This window comes from Diceros bicornis, chromosome 35, assembly GCF_020826845.1.
Source record: "Diceros bicornis minor isolate mBicDic1 chromosome 35, mDicBic1.mat.cur, whole genome shotgun sequence".
NCBI classification, from domain to species: Eukaryota; Metazoa; Chordata; class Mammalia; order Perissodactyla; family Rhinocerotidae; genus Diceros; species Diceros bicornis.
The window spans coordinates 28,311,524-28,326,078 of NC_080774.1; the positions used below are offsets into that span (position 1 = coordinate 28,311,524).

General features: G+C 51.1%; 2 protein-coding genes across 6 annotated transcripts in view; both read right to left on the reverse strand.

Moving 5' to 3' along the window:
* LOC131398381 (cationic amino acid transporter 4-like) overlaps nucleotides 1-12,845 on the reverse strand; it is a 110,896-nt gene extending 98,051 nt beyond the window's left edge. For both annotated transcript variants that reach the window (XM_058531881.1, XM_058531885.1), the window contains exon 1: nucleotides 12,698-12,845. In XM_058531881.1, the coding sequence (XP_058387864.1) occupies nucleotides 12,698-12,807 (110 nt within the window). In that variant the 5' untranslated portion in view covers nucleotides 12,808-12,845. The remainder of the gene's footprint in view (nucleotides 1-12,697) is intronic.
* The window catches only part of LOC131398392 (calcineurin-binding protein cabin-1-like), a 36,490-nt gene continuing 22,263 nt past the window's right edge, over nucleotides 329-14,555 (reverse strand). For 2 of the 4 annotated variants that reach the window (XM_058531901.1, XM_058531899.1), the window contains exons 2-6: nucleotides 10,847-10,924; nucleotides 9,896-9,988; nucleotides 8,668-8,781; nucleotides 5,760-5,894; nucleotides 4,321-4,717 (exon numbers count right to left, since the gene is read on the reverse strand). In XM_058531901.1, coding sequence (XP_058387884.1) covers nucleotides 4,343-4,717; nucleotides 5,760-5,894; nucleotides 8,668-8,781; nucleotides 9,896-9,988; nucleotides 10,847-10,849 — 720 coding nt within the window. In that variant the 5' untranslated portion in view covers nucleotides 10,850-10,924 and the 3' untranslated portion in view covers nucleotides 4,321-4,342. Of the gene's footprint in view, nucleotides 413-4,320; nucleotides 4,718-5,759; nucleotides 5,895-8,667; nucleotides 8,782-9,895; nucleotides 9,989-10,846; nucleotides 10,925-14,555 lie in introns of those variants that run through there. The other 2 variants (XM_058531902.1, XM_058531900.1) reach the window with 2 other exon arrangements.

Consider the following 14,555-nt stretch of genomic DNA (forward strand, 5'->3'; position numbering starts at 1 on the left):
TGGGTGCATTTGTTGTAAAGCATGTGACACAGAAAGTCTGGAAACACAGGCAGAGGCTCTGCTCCTTGGTTTTGGAACTGGTCACAGGCTGTTGCCAGCATCGGTGACTTCCCTCCTCTGTTCTCCGCTCTCGTCTTGGCCAGCTCTTCCACTGGCTGAGGCTCTCTGCCCGTTAGGGTGACCCAGATCTTCACTCTGGAGTGGGTGTGGTGGTTCTGCTGGTGTGGGACCTGCAGCAGGCTGTTCCACTCTGAGGTCGTCTGCTTCTGCGTGATGGGATTCCTGACGCAGGCCTGAGGTCCACAGGCATCCGCCCCTCTCTGTTCACTGACGTGACTGCCTTTGTTGGATGGAAAATCGCACGGGTGTCACGTTTGTATAGTTAATGGGGCATCTGTTAGGACATCTTCAACTGTAAGAAGCAGAAAACCAGGACTCAGTCGGCTCAACAACAGGAGATCCTCGATCTCACACAACCAGAAGTCTGTAGGTGGTGACTTCGGGATGGCCTCAGCCCACCAGCTCTGCTTCTCTGAGATTCCCTTGCCTGCTGGCTCCACTGGTGTCAGCTCTGTCCCCAGGCTCATGGCTGGGAAGCTGCAGCGGTGCCTCCCCAGATGCGACACCCCCAGGCAGAAGGGGGAAGAATTCCTGGCCAATGCTGTGTATCAGAAAGAAAAACGCCTGTCAAAAAAGGCACTGTGTCTCATTGCCCAGCACTGGGTCACTGGCACAGAGAACGGGATCACCGAGACTGGGCCAGATGATCGGCTCACACCTGAACCGTACGAGGAAGAAGCACGTTCCCAAACAAATCGAGGCTCTTCCTCAATGAAACAGGAGGTGATGAGAGCCGTTGCCCGAATATCTACGGACACCTGGGACAGTGTCCCCACATGACGGCACTGGCAGAAGCAGGGAGGGAAGGAATTGAAAATTCAAACTCAGCCCATGTGCCTGTTCCAATTCTAACAAATTACTGTCCCATCCCCACGGCAGGGACCAGTGGAGGTCGTCTTCCACCCAGGAGCTGATTGGAGCCCTGATACGCGTTGCCAACTCTGGGAGTCAGGGCTGGCTGTGTAGGGTGGCAAGGTGGCTAGTCAGCTTGGTGACAAGAAGCCCCGTCGTTGAGTCCATGTGCATTTTCTGTCCTTGCGACTCCACCTGCTTGTTTATGGAGCGAGCCCTGGGCTGGCTGAGGAAGGCAGTGGATGCCCTCACAGAGGGGTCGTCCTGTCCCCCTGGTTATGCAGAGGCTCTTCTTCAGGGTCAGGGGCTTCTGGTGAGCAGAGACACAGACAGGTGTGTGTTCAGGGTCTGGGCCAATTCTGAGAGATCCTGCTGCTGCCCTTCCCTCCACTCCTTGAAACCAGTCTTCAAATCCTGCTTCCTCTAAGACTTTGACGATCCAACCAAACCTTTTGGAAAAGGGACAACATTCCATGCTCAAGATTCTGCCTACAGGAAGGCTTTCACTCCTCCAGTATCTTTTGGGGCCATATTGGAGTGACCATACATAGCTCTACCTTTTTGGCTACAACCAACATATGCACGCAGCCACCTGCAAACCAAGGTCAAGCTTTGTTTCTTTTTTTTTTATTGGTGTCATAATAGTTTATAACATTTTGAAATTTCAGTTGTACTTTATGGTCAGTCACCATATACATGAGCCCCTTACCCCTTATGCCCGCCCCCAACCCCGTTCCCCTCTGGTAGCCACTAATCTGTTCTCAAATGAACGATCTGGAGAGCATGTGCCCACTCTGGCTCCTCCAGGAGTGGAGACAATAACAGGCAAATTAACACACAGAGAAGAATGGGAGAGTGTGGACCGACAAGGCAGAGCTGGCATGTGATGATGAAAGCCTTTAGTATCTGCAGGTGGGGACAGCCCTGACAAAGGTGACTGCTACAATCCCCAGTGGGCTCGGTGCTGCCAGGCCCCCTGTGAATACACGGGGAAACAGCACAGGGCAGCAGAGCCCCGGTTCCACTCTGCCCATGCCCTGCGACCGCTACCAGGCCCTGCTCAGCTTCTGAGTAAGAGTGTGGGTACAAGTCACTCCTATTGAGAATAACCAGGAAAAGAGCAGCCAGGGTGAGGAAGAAGAAACGCCAGAGCAGAAGTAGAGCTTAGGGCATGGAAGCTTTGGGAAAGAGAAGGAAGCAGTGTCTTAGTGCGCTACTGCGGGAGAGAACAGAGCCTGGTCACAAAGCTCCACAGGGACCACACCCCCCAAGACACGTGAAGGCAGTGCCGCCGGTGAGCAGGGAGGGGTCTGTGCAGTCCCAGCACGCCCAGCGAGCTGCTGACTGAAAGGCTCGGTAGATGGCCCAGAGGTTCCTGCCTCACACAAACAAGGACATGGCTTCTCTGGGACCATGGTGGGACACAAGTGGCCGTCAGAGACTTCCAGAGAGAAGACCAGGGAGGCGCTGAGCATCTGGATGATGCTGTTTCTCGGCAGGCATTTTAGTGGCAGCAGAGCTCACCATGCTAGCTGCACTCCACTAACGCTCCAGCATTGGGAAGGCATTACCCTGAGCACCCCTGCCCACTCATTTCAAACGTGTAAATGCCACTGGGCGTCGATTTAACAGGCTGCTTCTAATTTGGGGTTTAAGTGAGTGTAAAATCTATCAGGGGACCGGCCTGGTGCTGTAGTGGTTAAGTTCACACACTCTGCTTCGGCAGCCTGGGGTTTGCAGGTTCGAATCCCGGGTGCAGACATGTGCACCACTCATCAAGCCATGTGTGGTAGCGTCTCACGTATAAAATAGAGGAAGATGGGCACACATGTTAGCTCAGGGCTAATTTTCTTCAGCAAAAAGAGGAGGATTGGCAAGAGATGTTAGCTCAGAGCCAATCTTCCTCACCAAATAAATAAATAAAATAAAAATAAAATCTATCAGGACTCTCAAAGATACATGCATCAGTCCAATCACCCAAACCTATTTTTCCCACAAGGACGTAAACTTCCCAAGCACAATTTCTCCTATCACGAGAGAGGGGTGCAGACAACTAAACCAGGTGGCCAAGGAAAGAAGGCTGAATACAAGACTGTCCATCTCAAGGTGGCACTCAAGCTGCGGGAAGAGCATTCACGACTAACAGCCTCTGGAAGAAGACACTGCTAGAGTCAAAACAGTGCCCCCGGGGACTAGCATATTCTGCTGGTAGGAATGAAAACTCGGGCAACCAACAGAGCAGGTTCTTATGTCCACCGGAGGAAGTGTGCAAGAACATTCACAGCAGCGTGATGCAAGAGCCCAAACCTGGCAATAACCCAAACGGGCAAGCACAGGATGGCCCAATGTGTAGATGCACGTAACAGACCACACGGCACTGTAAGAGGCCTAGCAACTGCCGCGCCCTACACAGGTGTGCTCACAGGTGGGACGACGCAGCCAGGGGAGCCAGGCTGAGAAGAGCATGCCGCCAGCTGACATGCCCTAGAGGCTCGACGACAAGCAGAGCACATCTCTGGTGACAACAGGGAGAAATCAAGGTCACCTCAGGGGTGGGTAATGACTGGAACAAGACCCAAAGCAGCCCGCCTTATGGGCTCTGCAAACATTCTGGATCTTGACGTGTTTCGTGCACAGACACTGATGGACCTCAAACTTGTGCACTTTATTGTGTGTGTGTTTCACCTCAATTAAAAAGATTTAAAAAGTGGTTACGAAGAACAAGAACTGGAGGTGGGGACGGGTGAGCAGGGCCTAGTGCTTCTCAACATACTCCATCCTGGTGCTATTTGTCTGTGAAAAAGGAAGGAAAAAGCCTCTGCAAGTCAGTTTGCCAGGCTTAAACCTTCGAAGTGGTAAGTGCTCGTCAGCATGTCTGTACTGAAAAGAATAACTGGACTCTGTGGGGACCAGCCTGCAGCACAGGCAGCCAGCTCCCCCTGCACTCAGCCCTGCTCGGAGTGCTCCTGGACAGCCACCCCCCGCCCAGCCTCAAAGGGCACCCAGAGGAGGCCCCGCCACAGGATGCCCAGAACACCTAATCAGTATCTGCCTTAGGACCAGCCCATGCAAGGGCAGATGTGTTCTCTGCAGAGCAGAGGGCAAGGTCGGGGCCAGGGAGCTGAAGCAACTAGAAGGCAGACTGGGGCTCTGTCTGGCAGAGACCTTTCCAGTAGCCCTGCTGATCTGCAAAGGAATGGGCTGCCTCAAGAGGTAGTGAGGTCCCTGGCACCAGAAGGAGTCAAGCTGCAACTGCCTGGCCATCTATCAGCATATTACAGAAATTGGTTCTGGCACATGATGGGACAGTGCAGGGAGATAAAATGAGATAACCAAAGTGAAAACCACTCAAAGAACAAGCTACTTATTACTACAATGCACTTGATAAACCTTGATTAAGAAAGACAAGCAGAACAAAGCAGGATGCAAAAACATCTCCATTCTCCCCGACAGTGGGCAGAAAGCCCCCAGTGTTTACTTTGGGTTCCAACTTGCCCAAGCCGCCCTCCTTCTTCTGTCCCCAAAACACGAGCACATGGGAGAAAGCACCAAAGCCTAACTCACTTGTGTAATCGCTGAGGGTGTACAGGACAGTGATGAGGTTGTCCAAGCAAGGCCAGTGGTCAGGATTGCACCGCAGCCCTTCCTCAAAAGCATGGCGAGCCAGGGGAACCCGGATGAGCTTCAGGGCCACGTGTCCGATTTTATACCAGAGGTTGACATCCGTGGAGTCCAGCATGACTGCCTGGGAGCAGCACAAGCAGAGGGCGCACACACTCAGTCGGCTGTCTCCTGCGCAGGTGCCCATGGTCACGGGAGGGGCGCAGCACCAGCCTGGCCACTCAGACCACCAGGGAAATGGCCACAGAAGCCACATGGACCAATCCATCTGATTCAGAACACTTTCTAGACGCACTGTGTCACTCTGAACATCTGCATTCCTTTCATATTCAATGGGTGAAAGAAGTAGAATGACAAGAAAACATGGGAGTCTCGGGGACTCTAGACAGACCTCGGTTCACATTCCTGCTCCTACACTGACAGCAGTGATCCCGAGTCTCAGTCTCCTCATCACCAAAATGAGGATAAAGACCTTCCTTGGGCCGGCCCCGTGGCTTAGCGGTTAAGTGTGCGCACTCCACTGCTGGCGGCCTGGGGGTTCGGATCCCGGGCGCACACTGACGCACCGCTTCTCCGGCCATGCTGAGGCCGCATCCCACATACAACAACTAGAGGGATGTGCAGCTATAACATACAGCTATCTACTGGGGCTTTGGGGGGAAAAAAATAAATAAATAAAATCTTTAAAAAAAAAAAAAGACACCTTCCTTGCCAGATGGCGTGAGGATCGGCACGTGCGTGGAAAGCAGTTAGCATGGTGTCTGTACATCAGAGGTGCCCACAGAAGATAATGGCAATACTATTATGAACGGGTACAGGGTGCCAGGTGTCAGGTTCAGTTCTTAGCACCTGTATCTGTACCAATCCATTTCATTCATTCCTTCACAACCATCCTCTTCTTTTATTACTCCCACTATACTGGTGTAGACCTGGAGGCCCAGAGAGATTAAGCAACTCACGCGCAGTTACATGGAATGGCAGAGGAAGAACTCACACGCAGGCCCCTGCTCTCCAGGCCTCTCTAAACTTGCTCCAGGGCCTCGGGCACTACAGCTTGGTGATGCACCACTGCAAATTCTTCTTTTCAGCCAACAAGGCCACAACCTCACCCCCTGCACCAAGAGCCTTCAAGCACCCGTGGGAGCTGAGCATTGCCAAAAGCGCACCTCCAAGTAGAACTCCATGGCGGTCTCCAGGTCCTCTCGCTGGGCTGCCAGCTGGGCCAGATTCTTATACGTGGAGTATTTCAGCATCAGCCCGGGGTGTTTCAACCCCTCTTTCTCATCACCTGACGAAACTGCCTGTGAACAAAACAGAGGAGCAGAAGTGACACCTAGGCCCTGAAGCTCAGCAGGCAGTCAGCAGGACACCTGGCTTCCGGGCTGGCCTCTGCCACGGGCCCTTGGGTCAGTCTGGGCCACCCTCACCGGAGAATGAAAGTGCTACACCAGATGCTGTTAGAGGACCCCTCCAGCTCTGAACACAGAGAAGAAAGGCCAGACCACCGTGAGGAAGTGTGCAGACAGCCTAGACACCAAAAGAGACAAAGGGAACCGCCACGTCTGAGAGTTCAAGCCTGGAGCCAGCAGCTGCCGCCTGGCAGGTCTGAAGAAGGCGGGACAGGGTATGAGCAGGCTGCCCGGGCACCTGCCTGGGGTGAAACTCCAGGCCCTGCCTTCTGCCCCCGGGCAACTTACACATCCCTCCACATCCTGCAGCAGGAAGAGCACCAGATTTGGAGTCAGGAGGATGAGGTCCCAACTCTGTAACTTGTCACACGACCATGGACAAGTTACTTTATCTAAAAAGGTAGTGTCCCAAGGACGTCTGTAATATAAGGACAATAATTCCTACCCTAAATATCAAAAGTGAAAGGGAGCCAAAAGAGAATAAAGATTGTAAACACACTTTATGGAAAGAGTTGTTTCACCACAGCTTTTACGACAACTCCTAGAAAACCTTACAACTTCTAAGAAACCACTGATTAGAAAAACTATTGCTCTAACCACAGGACAAAGAGTAAAACATTTTCTAACAGAAAAACTCGCTAGCACAAAGAAGTTCTTCCCAGGGGCAGGTCCACATTCCAGCTTTGTCCTGGGACAGGTCACATTCACACGTCGTTCATGTTTGGAACAGGGAAGACCACAGGACGTGCAATCTTCACGCACCCCTTGACTAATCCAAGAAATCTACGCTAGAGCTCTTAAGGAATTACATCGAGAAGACTGAAAAGCTCGAGTCAAGCCTCGTTCACTATCTTCTACTGTCATCTGGTTCATACTGCACAAAGATCTCCAAGAACGGGCTGACCAGGGCTGGACTCCAGGTGCCTTTGCCCCTCCAGGTACAGAACTATTCAAAAAATGGTGTGAACACAGTCACAGAGGATGAGTCTACTTCAGAGACTAGATGGTCAGTGACACATCCACACACAGCAGAGGACACTCTCGTGATTAATGTCCACCTAACTGACCAGCTGGATTCAGCGCCACTTTCCATCCTCCGTGAAAGGCTCGCCCCAACAAGCCCCCTCCAGCATGCCCACCAGCTAAGCTGTACTCTTCCTAGGAGTCAGCAGAGTTCCAGGGCCAGTTCACGCCAAGTGTTTGTAAGACTATAATTATGTAACGTAGTTTCATATTAAGTACACCAATGCCAGATGAGTGTGAAAAGAAACTTTTCTGTATATTTTCTGTACTTTTCAATTGTTTATAATCAGCAAGTTTTATAAGCAAACGGGGACGGGTCCTAAACAATCTGAGAGATGGACACCCCTACGACTATAAGGCTGACACACGGCCAGCGCCCTCTGGTCGCAGGCCCCGTGCCTGGCCCCTATCCGGTGCTGGCCCACCTGCATTAGTGCTGTATTTAGACTGCTGGCTCAGTGCTGTGCTTACCTGCCCCCGTCTCCAAGTTCCGCTCCACCGTGGCCTGAGAGGGAAGACCCACTCCTGAAACACGGCCAGCACCTGGCCCACAGCTGGAGCTCAGCAGCAGCGGAATAAAGCCATTCATCCTCTCTGGGCCCTCACTCCCTCCCTACTAATAGGGGAGTAGTGGGTCATAATTCCCACGGCCCTAATTCCAAGGCACTAAACCAGCACCAGAGAATCTTGACAAGCTACACAATTAGAAATATGAAAAGATCCCTTGAGTGAGAGAAGGGATAGACACTTTCAGCTGACAGTTAGAACTCAGTTAGCATTCTGCCTCATCAGTGATAGAAACCATCCAGGGGCGAGGCTTAAGACACAAGTGTCTGCCTTCCTAGGACTACAGGAGACTCTGCTCAACTGAAGGACTGTGTTCCAGAAAATGCCTGTGGATGGAGTCTGTCCTTACTGCACATTGTCTCTGTGTTTGGTGTTTGGGCACTTGAAAACAAAAATCTTTCCTCCTAATGAAATACACACCTAAATCAATTTCAGGTTGAAACTCATTCAACTGAGGCTTCAGGCACTCACCAGTAGCACAATCCCTCCCCTGGATCCAGGTCCGGCCCTGCCTGCCCCTCCCGGCCATAACGTATCATAATGTGGCTCTGTGTGTCTCTCCCAACCCTTCTCTCTGACTACGTTTTCCAAAGCTCATGGTGCACCTACACAGGCTCCCCGAGCTTATGGGCTGTCGCCCAAATGGCATTTGCCAAAACGCGCTGCCAGCAGGATCATCAGGTATTACAAAACCGTGGGCTCCAATCCTGGCTCTAACACTTCACTAGTTGGGTGGCTTTGAGCCATCAACACCTCACTAAGCCTCCGTTTCCACATCTGTAAAATAGGGAAAATATCCCCACCTTCTTGGCAGAGTGGTTGCGAAGATGAAGTCATGACGATAGCTGACACTGAGGGAGCTCTTACTAAGCGCCGAGAACCGCCCTATGTACTTCACTGGATTCACTCAACCCACACAGCAACCCAACGAAGCAGATGCTCTACAGGTGGGAAGTTGAGGGGCAGAGAGGGGAATCAACGTGTCCAAGGTTACCCAGTTAAGACGTGGGAGGGCAGAGGTCAGATCTAGGCTGCCTGGCTCCAGGGTCCACGGCCTGGCCTGCTGGTGCCTCACCTCTCGCAGCAGGCGCGCCTCCAGGAGCTCATGGTAGGCCTTAGCAGACTCTTCGAACCGGTCATGTTTCTGCAGATCCAGGGCCTTGTGGTACAAGGCAAAAGCCTCTGCCTCCTGTGAACCATGATAGGAAACGTTTTCACGCAGTACGAAGGTTTGTCTTTCTTAAGCCAAAAATGTATTTAAGGGAGGCTGCAGTCAAGGCCACGTGAACTGCCAGCTGCACCCTCTGTAGTGGAAACAGTCCTAACACTCCAGTATCGCAGGAGCTCACCACTGGGAGAAGAACCCCCTGGGAGCCCCCCAAGGAGACCCGAGCAATGCAGGTGCAACTGAGTCTAAGCAACAGCAAAAAACACAGAGACCCAGGACATGGAGTCAGAGCAACGCCAAGGCTATGAGCCCAACTGGCCCTTTTTGGCTGAACCCGGGAGAGTGGCCACAACAGTCAGAATCACCCCGAGATTCCTAGAGAGTACGGATGGTTTCTGTCTGCCACTCTGCCCTAACCTGATCATTGCCCAGGGAGGGTGACGACCTCCTCCGGGACAGAGGGGGCACTGACATCCCTTCCTAGTAGTAGACTTCCGAGAAGGCTCCAGATTGTCCTGGTTTCTCCTGTGAAGGGGGAGGTATACGTTTATTTCAGAAAAAACAAAGACAGGAGCAAACCCTTGTTATATTAAGGTAGGACGTGGGTGGAGAGACAGAAGGAAGGCTGAAATGGAAGCACCGCCAGCCCTCGTAGTTGAGAGGAAAGACCAAAAATCTAGAGAATGAAGTTGAACCTGGCTCCCCACCGACCTTCGGGGAGGCCCAAGCAAGGCAGCTCCCCTCAATGCCTCCTCACACTGTAAAGTGAGGGCGAGGCACTGGGGAACATCGAAGCACCATCTCCCATTCCCATGCTACCGTCCCCTGGGTGTGCCAACTCCCAAGGCCTGAAGGAAGAACGGGCTGCATGGAAAGACAGCCCTGGCTGGAGAAGTGGGCCCAGGGGCTGAACTGGCCCAAACATATACTCACAGAATAAATAAAAATTTCTCTTCAGTATGACCATCTCTAAGTGAAGCAGGCTTAACATGAAATAGAGAGCTGGCCATCTTTCAAAATGGGATTTTCCTCTAAAGTCTCACTAAAGAGACATCTCAATGCATTTAAAATGAGGTGTCATCTACAGAAATGAGAAGCAAGGTCTACCTGCAGGGGAAGACCCTGGATTACATACCTGGGCTTCCTTGGTCTGTGTTTTGTGACTTTTAAAGCTTCCTTCATGATCATCCTCAACTGTGGAGCTGGCATTTAAGGCTGCAATTCGAATCTAGAAACAAGGGTTTGAGGGAAGAGAAGAGTGGCTTTTAGTTGAGATGTCACTTGTCTCTTCAACAACCCACAATGAATACAACTCTGCTCCAGCATATCATCTATTCTCCCTCCAACAGCCATGGCCTTCTCAGAAGGTGGGGAATGAACAACAAATGATCACTGGGGGAAAAAATAAGGACCAGAACATGTCTGGGGGAACCGTGCCATCTGTTTCGGGAGCATGTTCTGCGTACTATCCACTGCAAAAGGAACAGAGGCTGGATAAAAAGACAAAATCGTCCCATTTGCAACAACATGGATGGACCTGGAGGGTATTATGTTAGGCGAAATAAGCCAGAGAGAGAAAGACAAACACCACGTGATTTCACTCATGAGTGGAAGATAAACTAACACACGGACAAAGAGAACTGTTTGGTGGTTACCAGGGGCAAGGGGGTTGGGGGTGGGCATGAGGGGGAAGGGATGCATTTATACAGTGACTTACAAACAATAATGTACACCAAAAAATTCACAATGTTATAAACTATTATGACCTCAATAAAAAAAGTAAAAAAAAAAATTAAAAAAAAAAAAAAAAAGGAACAGAGGCTGGGAACATCCAGCAACAGCCCGACACAGCAGAAGATCCAGGCATCAGAATAACAGATTCCAACAGATTCCAAAGGTACCTTTGTACCTTTCCAGCAACAGTGACGAGACCCGGCAAGCCACTTCAACAGAAGGTCAAGCATCCATACCCTCGAATGTGCCAACAGCTCTCCCAGGAGGAAGGCTGCAGAGCCTGCAGGGTCCACCCAGGAAAACGCCCCTCCCCACCAGGAGTGAAGCGAAATGGGCAAGCATCAGTCCTTACCATACTCAGAGAGCTTCAGCACTGCCACTTAGCACTGCTTCCCATCACTGGCAGGGGCTGCGCCAGTCCACAAATCTTCTAGAGAGGAAGCAAGACAGACTGAGAGAGGGCCCATGAAAAGCCAGGAAATGTCCAAGTGCCAGGGCCCCACTGGGAACCAGTCCCCAAACCCACGGGCCTCGCCAGCTCTAGGCACACAGGTTGGCGAGCAAATGCCTCAGGACAGCTGTGTGGTCTGTCACCCAGCGAGCCCCTCAGTCCCTTGCCCAGAGCATCTGCCATGCCCAGCAAGGCACCAGGTGCTGGGGACACAGAAGGGTGAGACCAACTCTTTTCCCCAGGGCTCACTGCTCAGCAGAGGCAACAGACCTATAAACAATTACTTTTTTCAAAAGTTGAATGAAATAAAGAGGAATACAGGTAACAATGAACGGTGGAGAAGACCAATTCACTTGAAGGCGTCCAGGAAGGTGAAGGAGAGAGCCCTTGCATTGAGCCTTGAGGAACGAACAGCACTGCAGTAGAGGGTGGTGAAGCAGAGGCAGGGAGAGCGTGGTGTGATGGGGAAACAGGGAGATAAGTGAGCGCCAACACGGCTGGACCTGAGAGCAGGGATGGGCGTGGAGGACAGGATGACACCATGCTAGGGAACTGGAACTTCACTCTGTAGGCAACAGGGGAGACACTGCGAGTTTTGTAGAGAACAAAATTTTAGAAATGTAAAGGAAAAAAAATTAGAGGTGGGCAGACCAGTTTGAAGTCTGCAAAAAATGACAGGATTGGTGAGGATATGGAGAAATCAGAACCTCATACACTAGTAATGGGAATGTAAAATGGGGCAGCCACTGTGGCAACCAGTCTGGCAGTTGCACAAAATGTGAAACACATACCATATGAGCCAGAAATTCCACTCCTAGGTACCTACCCAAGAGAAATGAAAATGTGTGTCCACACCAAGAGTTGTTCACGAATGTTCACAGCAGCATTATTCATAACAGTTTAAAGGTGGAGGCAACCCAAGTGTCCATCAACTGATGAATGGATAAATAAAATGTGGTATATCCATACAACAGATTATTATTCAGTCGTAAAACAGACTAAAGTACTGATACATGCTACAACATAGCTGAACTTTGAAAACATGCTAAATGAAAGAAGCCAGTCACAAAAGGCCACATATTGTCTGCTTCCATTTATACGAAATGTTCAGAATAAGCAAATCTACAGAAATAGAAAATAGATAGTGGGCTGCGGGAGACGGACAAATGGGGAGTGACATTACTAATAAGTACAGAGTTTCTTTCTGGGGTGAGGAAAATGTTTTAAAATTGACTACGGGGCGGAGGAAGTCAAGATGGCGGCATAGGCAGACTTGGAACTCACCTCCTCCCGCGGACACAGCCAATTTACAACTACTCGTGGAAAAATTACCCGAGACAGAACTGAAATCTGGATAAGAGGAACTCCTGCAACAACGGACAATCCTAACTGAGTTAAAAGAGGCAGAAACTCCCTTCTGGAGAGGAAAAACACCGCCTTCACAAGCCGCAGCTCCTCACGGCCGCCCAGGGGCAGCCCAAAGGTTCGCAGCCCTCCCAGGAGGAGCGGGGCCCTGAGCCGGGGAGCGCCCCCGCTGTGGGCATTTTGTGGACCCAGCACAATTGAGACGAGTGTCATAATATCTGACTTTGCCTGCCACTAAAACATTGGGGAGCACCCCCAGAAAAGCTGGTTCACAAAGAAAGTAAAACCGGCTCTTAAAGGGCCCACGCGCAAACTCACCTGTTTCAGAAAGCAACCTAGAATCACCAGAAAGAGAGGTGCACAGTGCTGTGGTGAAAAGGGACTCACCTGATAGGCCCTGAGTGCATCTCGGTGAGAGGTGAGACCTCTCCAGGGACTGGGACATTGGCGGCGGCCATTGTTGTGGCCTGGTGTGGGCGTACTGACACAGACGCCATTGGAGTTCTCCCTGAGGCCTGCTAGCCCAGGGTCTGCCCCACCCGCTAGACGATTTAATCCAGCTCAGCCAGGGCAGGCAGCCCACCCTAGAGACTGGCCCCACCCAACAACAAGCCCTCAGGCAACTTGTGGGCCTGCATAGATTGGTAACTGGATTCTCTGCAGCCTGGTAACTAAGCCCACTTCAGTGGGGCAGGGCGTGCACAAGGAGCGGGTGGAGAGTGTGGGGCTCCCGCCGTGGAGAGACTGGGTCCGCATCGGGAGGTCGGGGCGCGCACACGGGGCAGGACTGTGTTGACTGTGTGTGTGGATCTGTGGGTGGCAGGGCTCGTCAGCTGCAGAAGACTTGTGCTTCTCAAAGACCCACACAGGGGGTTTGCCCCACCTTCCAAAGCCTGAAACAATTGGGTGCTCCTGTGCCTGAGGCCAGCCCCACCCAGCTGCAATCCTCAGAGAGCTGACAAGAGACCTAAAGGCTGGAGGCTTATAGCAATTGTAAGGCCCTGAGCCTAACAACCTGCCACGCTGGTGGCCTACTCACTTAAAAGAAATACTGCAACACAAATGTGCTATTAAAACTTGCAGCCAACTATGCTGGGGCTCCCCACACCTGATAAAGAGACTGAAGGGCCCACAACAACTACAAGCAACTGAGCATTACAACAGCTGGCCAGGAGCATAACTCGGCCTCCCTGGGCGCCTACAGGGAGAGCAAACAGGCCACAACAGAAGGACACACGTAGCCCACATAGGCGTCACCCCTGGAACATTGAGAACTGAGGGAAGCACACTGCAGGCCTCCTAAGCCATCACTTACATAATGTCACCTATCCAAGAGCAGGAGACGTAGCTGACCTACCTAATACGTAGACACAAGCACAGGGAAAGAGGCAAAATGAGGAGGCAAAGGAATACATTCCAAGTAAGGGAACAGGACAAAACCCCAGAAAAGGAACTAAGTGAAACAGAAATGAGCAACCTACCTGACAGAGAGTTCCAACAAAGAGTATTAAGGATGCTTACTGATCTGGGGAGAAGAACAGATGAACTCAGAATGGCAACAAAGAAATGGAAGATATAAAAAAGAACCAATCAGATATGAAGAATACAATACTGGAAATGAAAAATTCACTAGAGGGACTCAAAAGCAGAATAGAGGATACAGAAGAACGGATCTGTGACCTGGACGAAAGACTAGAAGAAATTACCCAAGCTGAACAGGTAAAAGAGGAAAGAATAAAAAAGAGTGAGGACAGTCTAAGGGACCTCTGGGACAACATCAAGCACACTAACATCCGTATTATAGGTGTCCCGGAAGGAGAAGAGCGAGACAAAGGGGCAAAGAATCTATTTGAAGAAATAATAGATGAAAACTTCCCTAACCTAAGGAAGGAAACAGACATCCAGGTACAGGAATCACAGAGAACCCCAAATAAGATAAACCCAAAGAGGCCCACCACACCAAGACACATCATAATCAAAATGCCCAGATTTAAAGATACAGTGAGAATCCTAAAAGCCGCAAGAGAAAGTCAAGTTACATACAAAGGAAACCCCATAAGGCTATCAGCTGACTTCTGAGCAGAAACCTTACAGGCTAGAAGAGAGTGGCATGATATATTTAAAGTGCTAAAAGGAAAAAACTTACAACCAAGAATACTCTACCCTGGGGCCAGCCCGGTGGCGCAAGTGGTTGGGTGCGCACGTTCCGCTGCGGCGGCCCAGGGTTCGCCGGTTCGGATCCCGG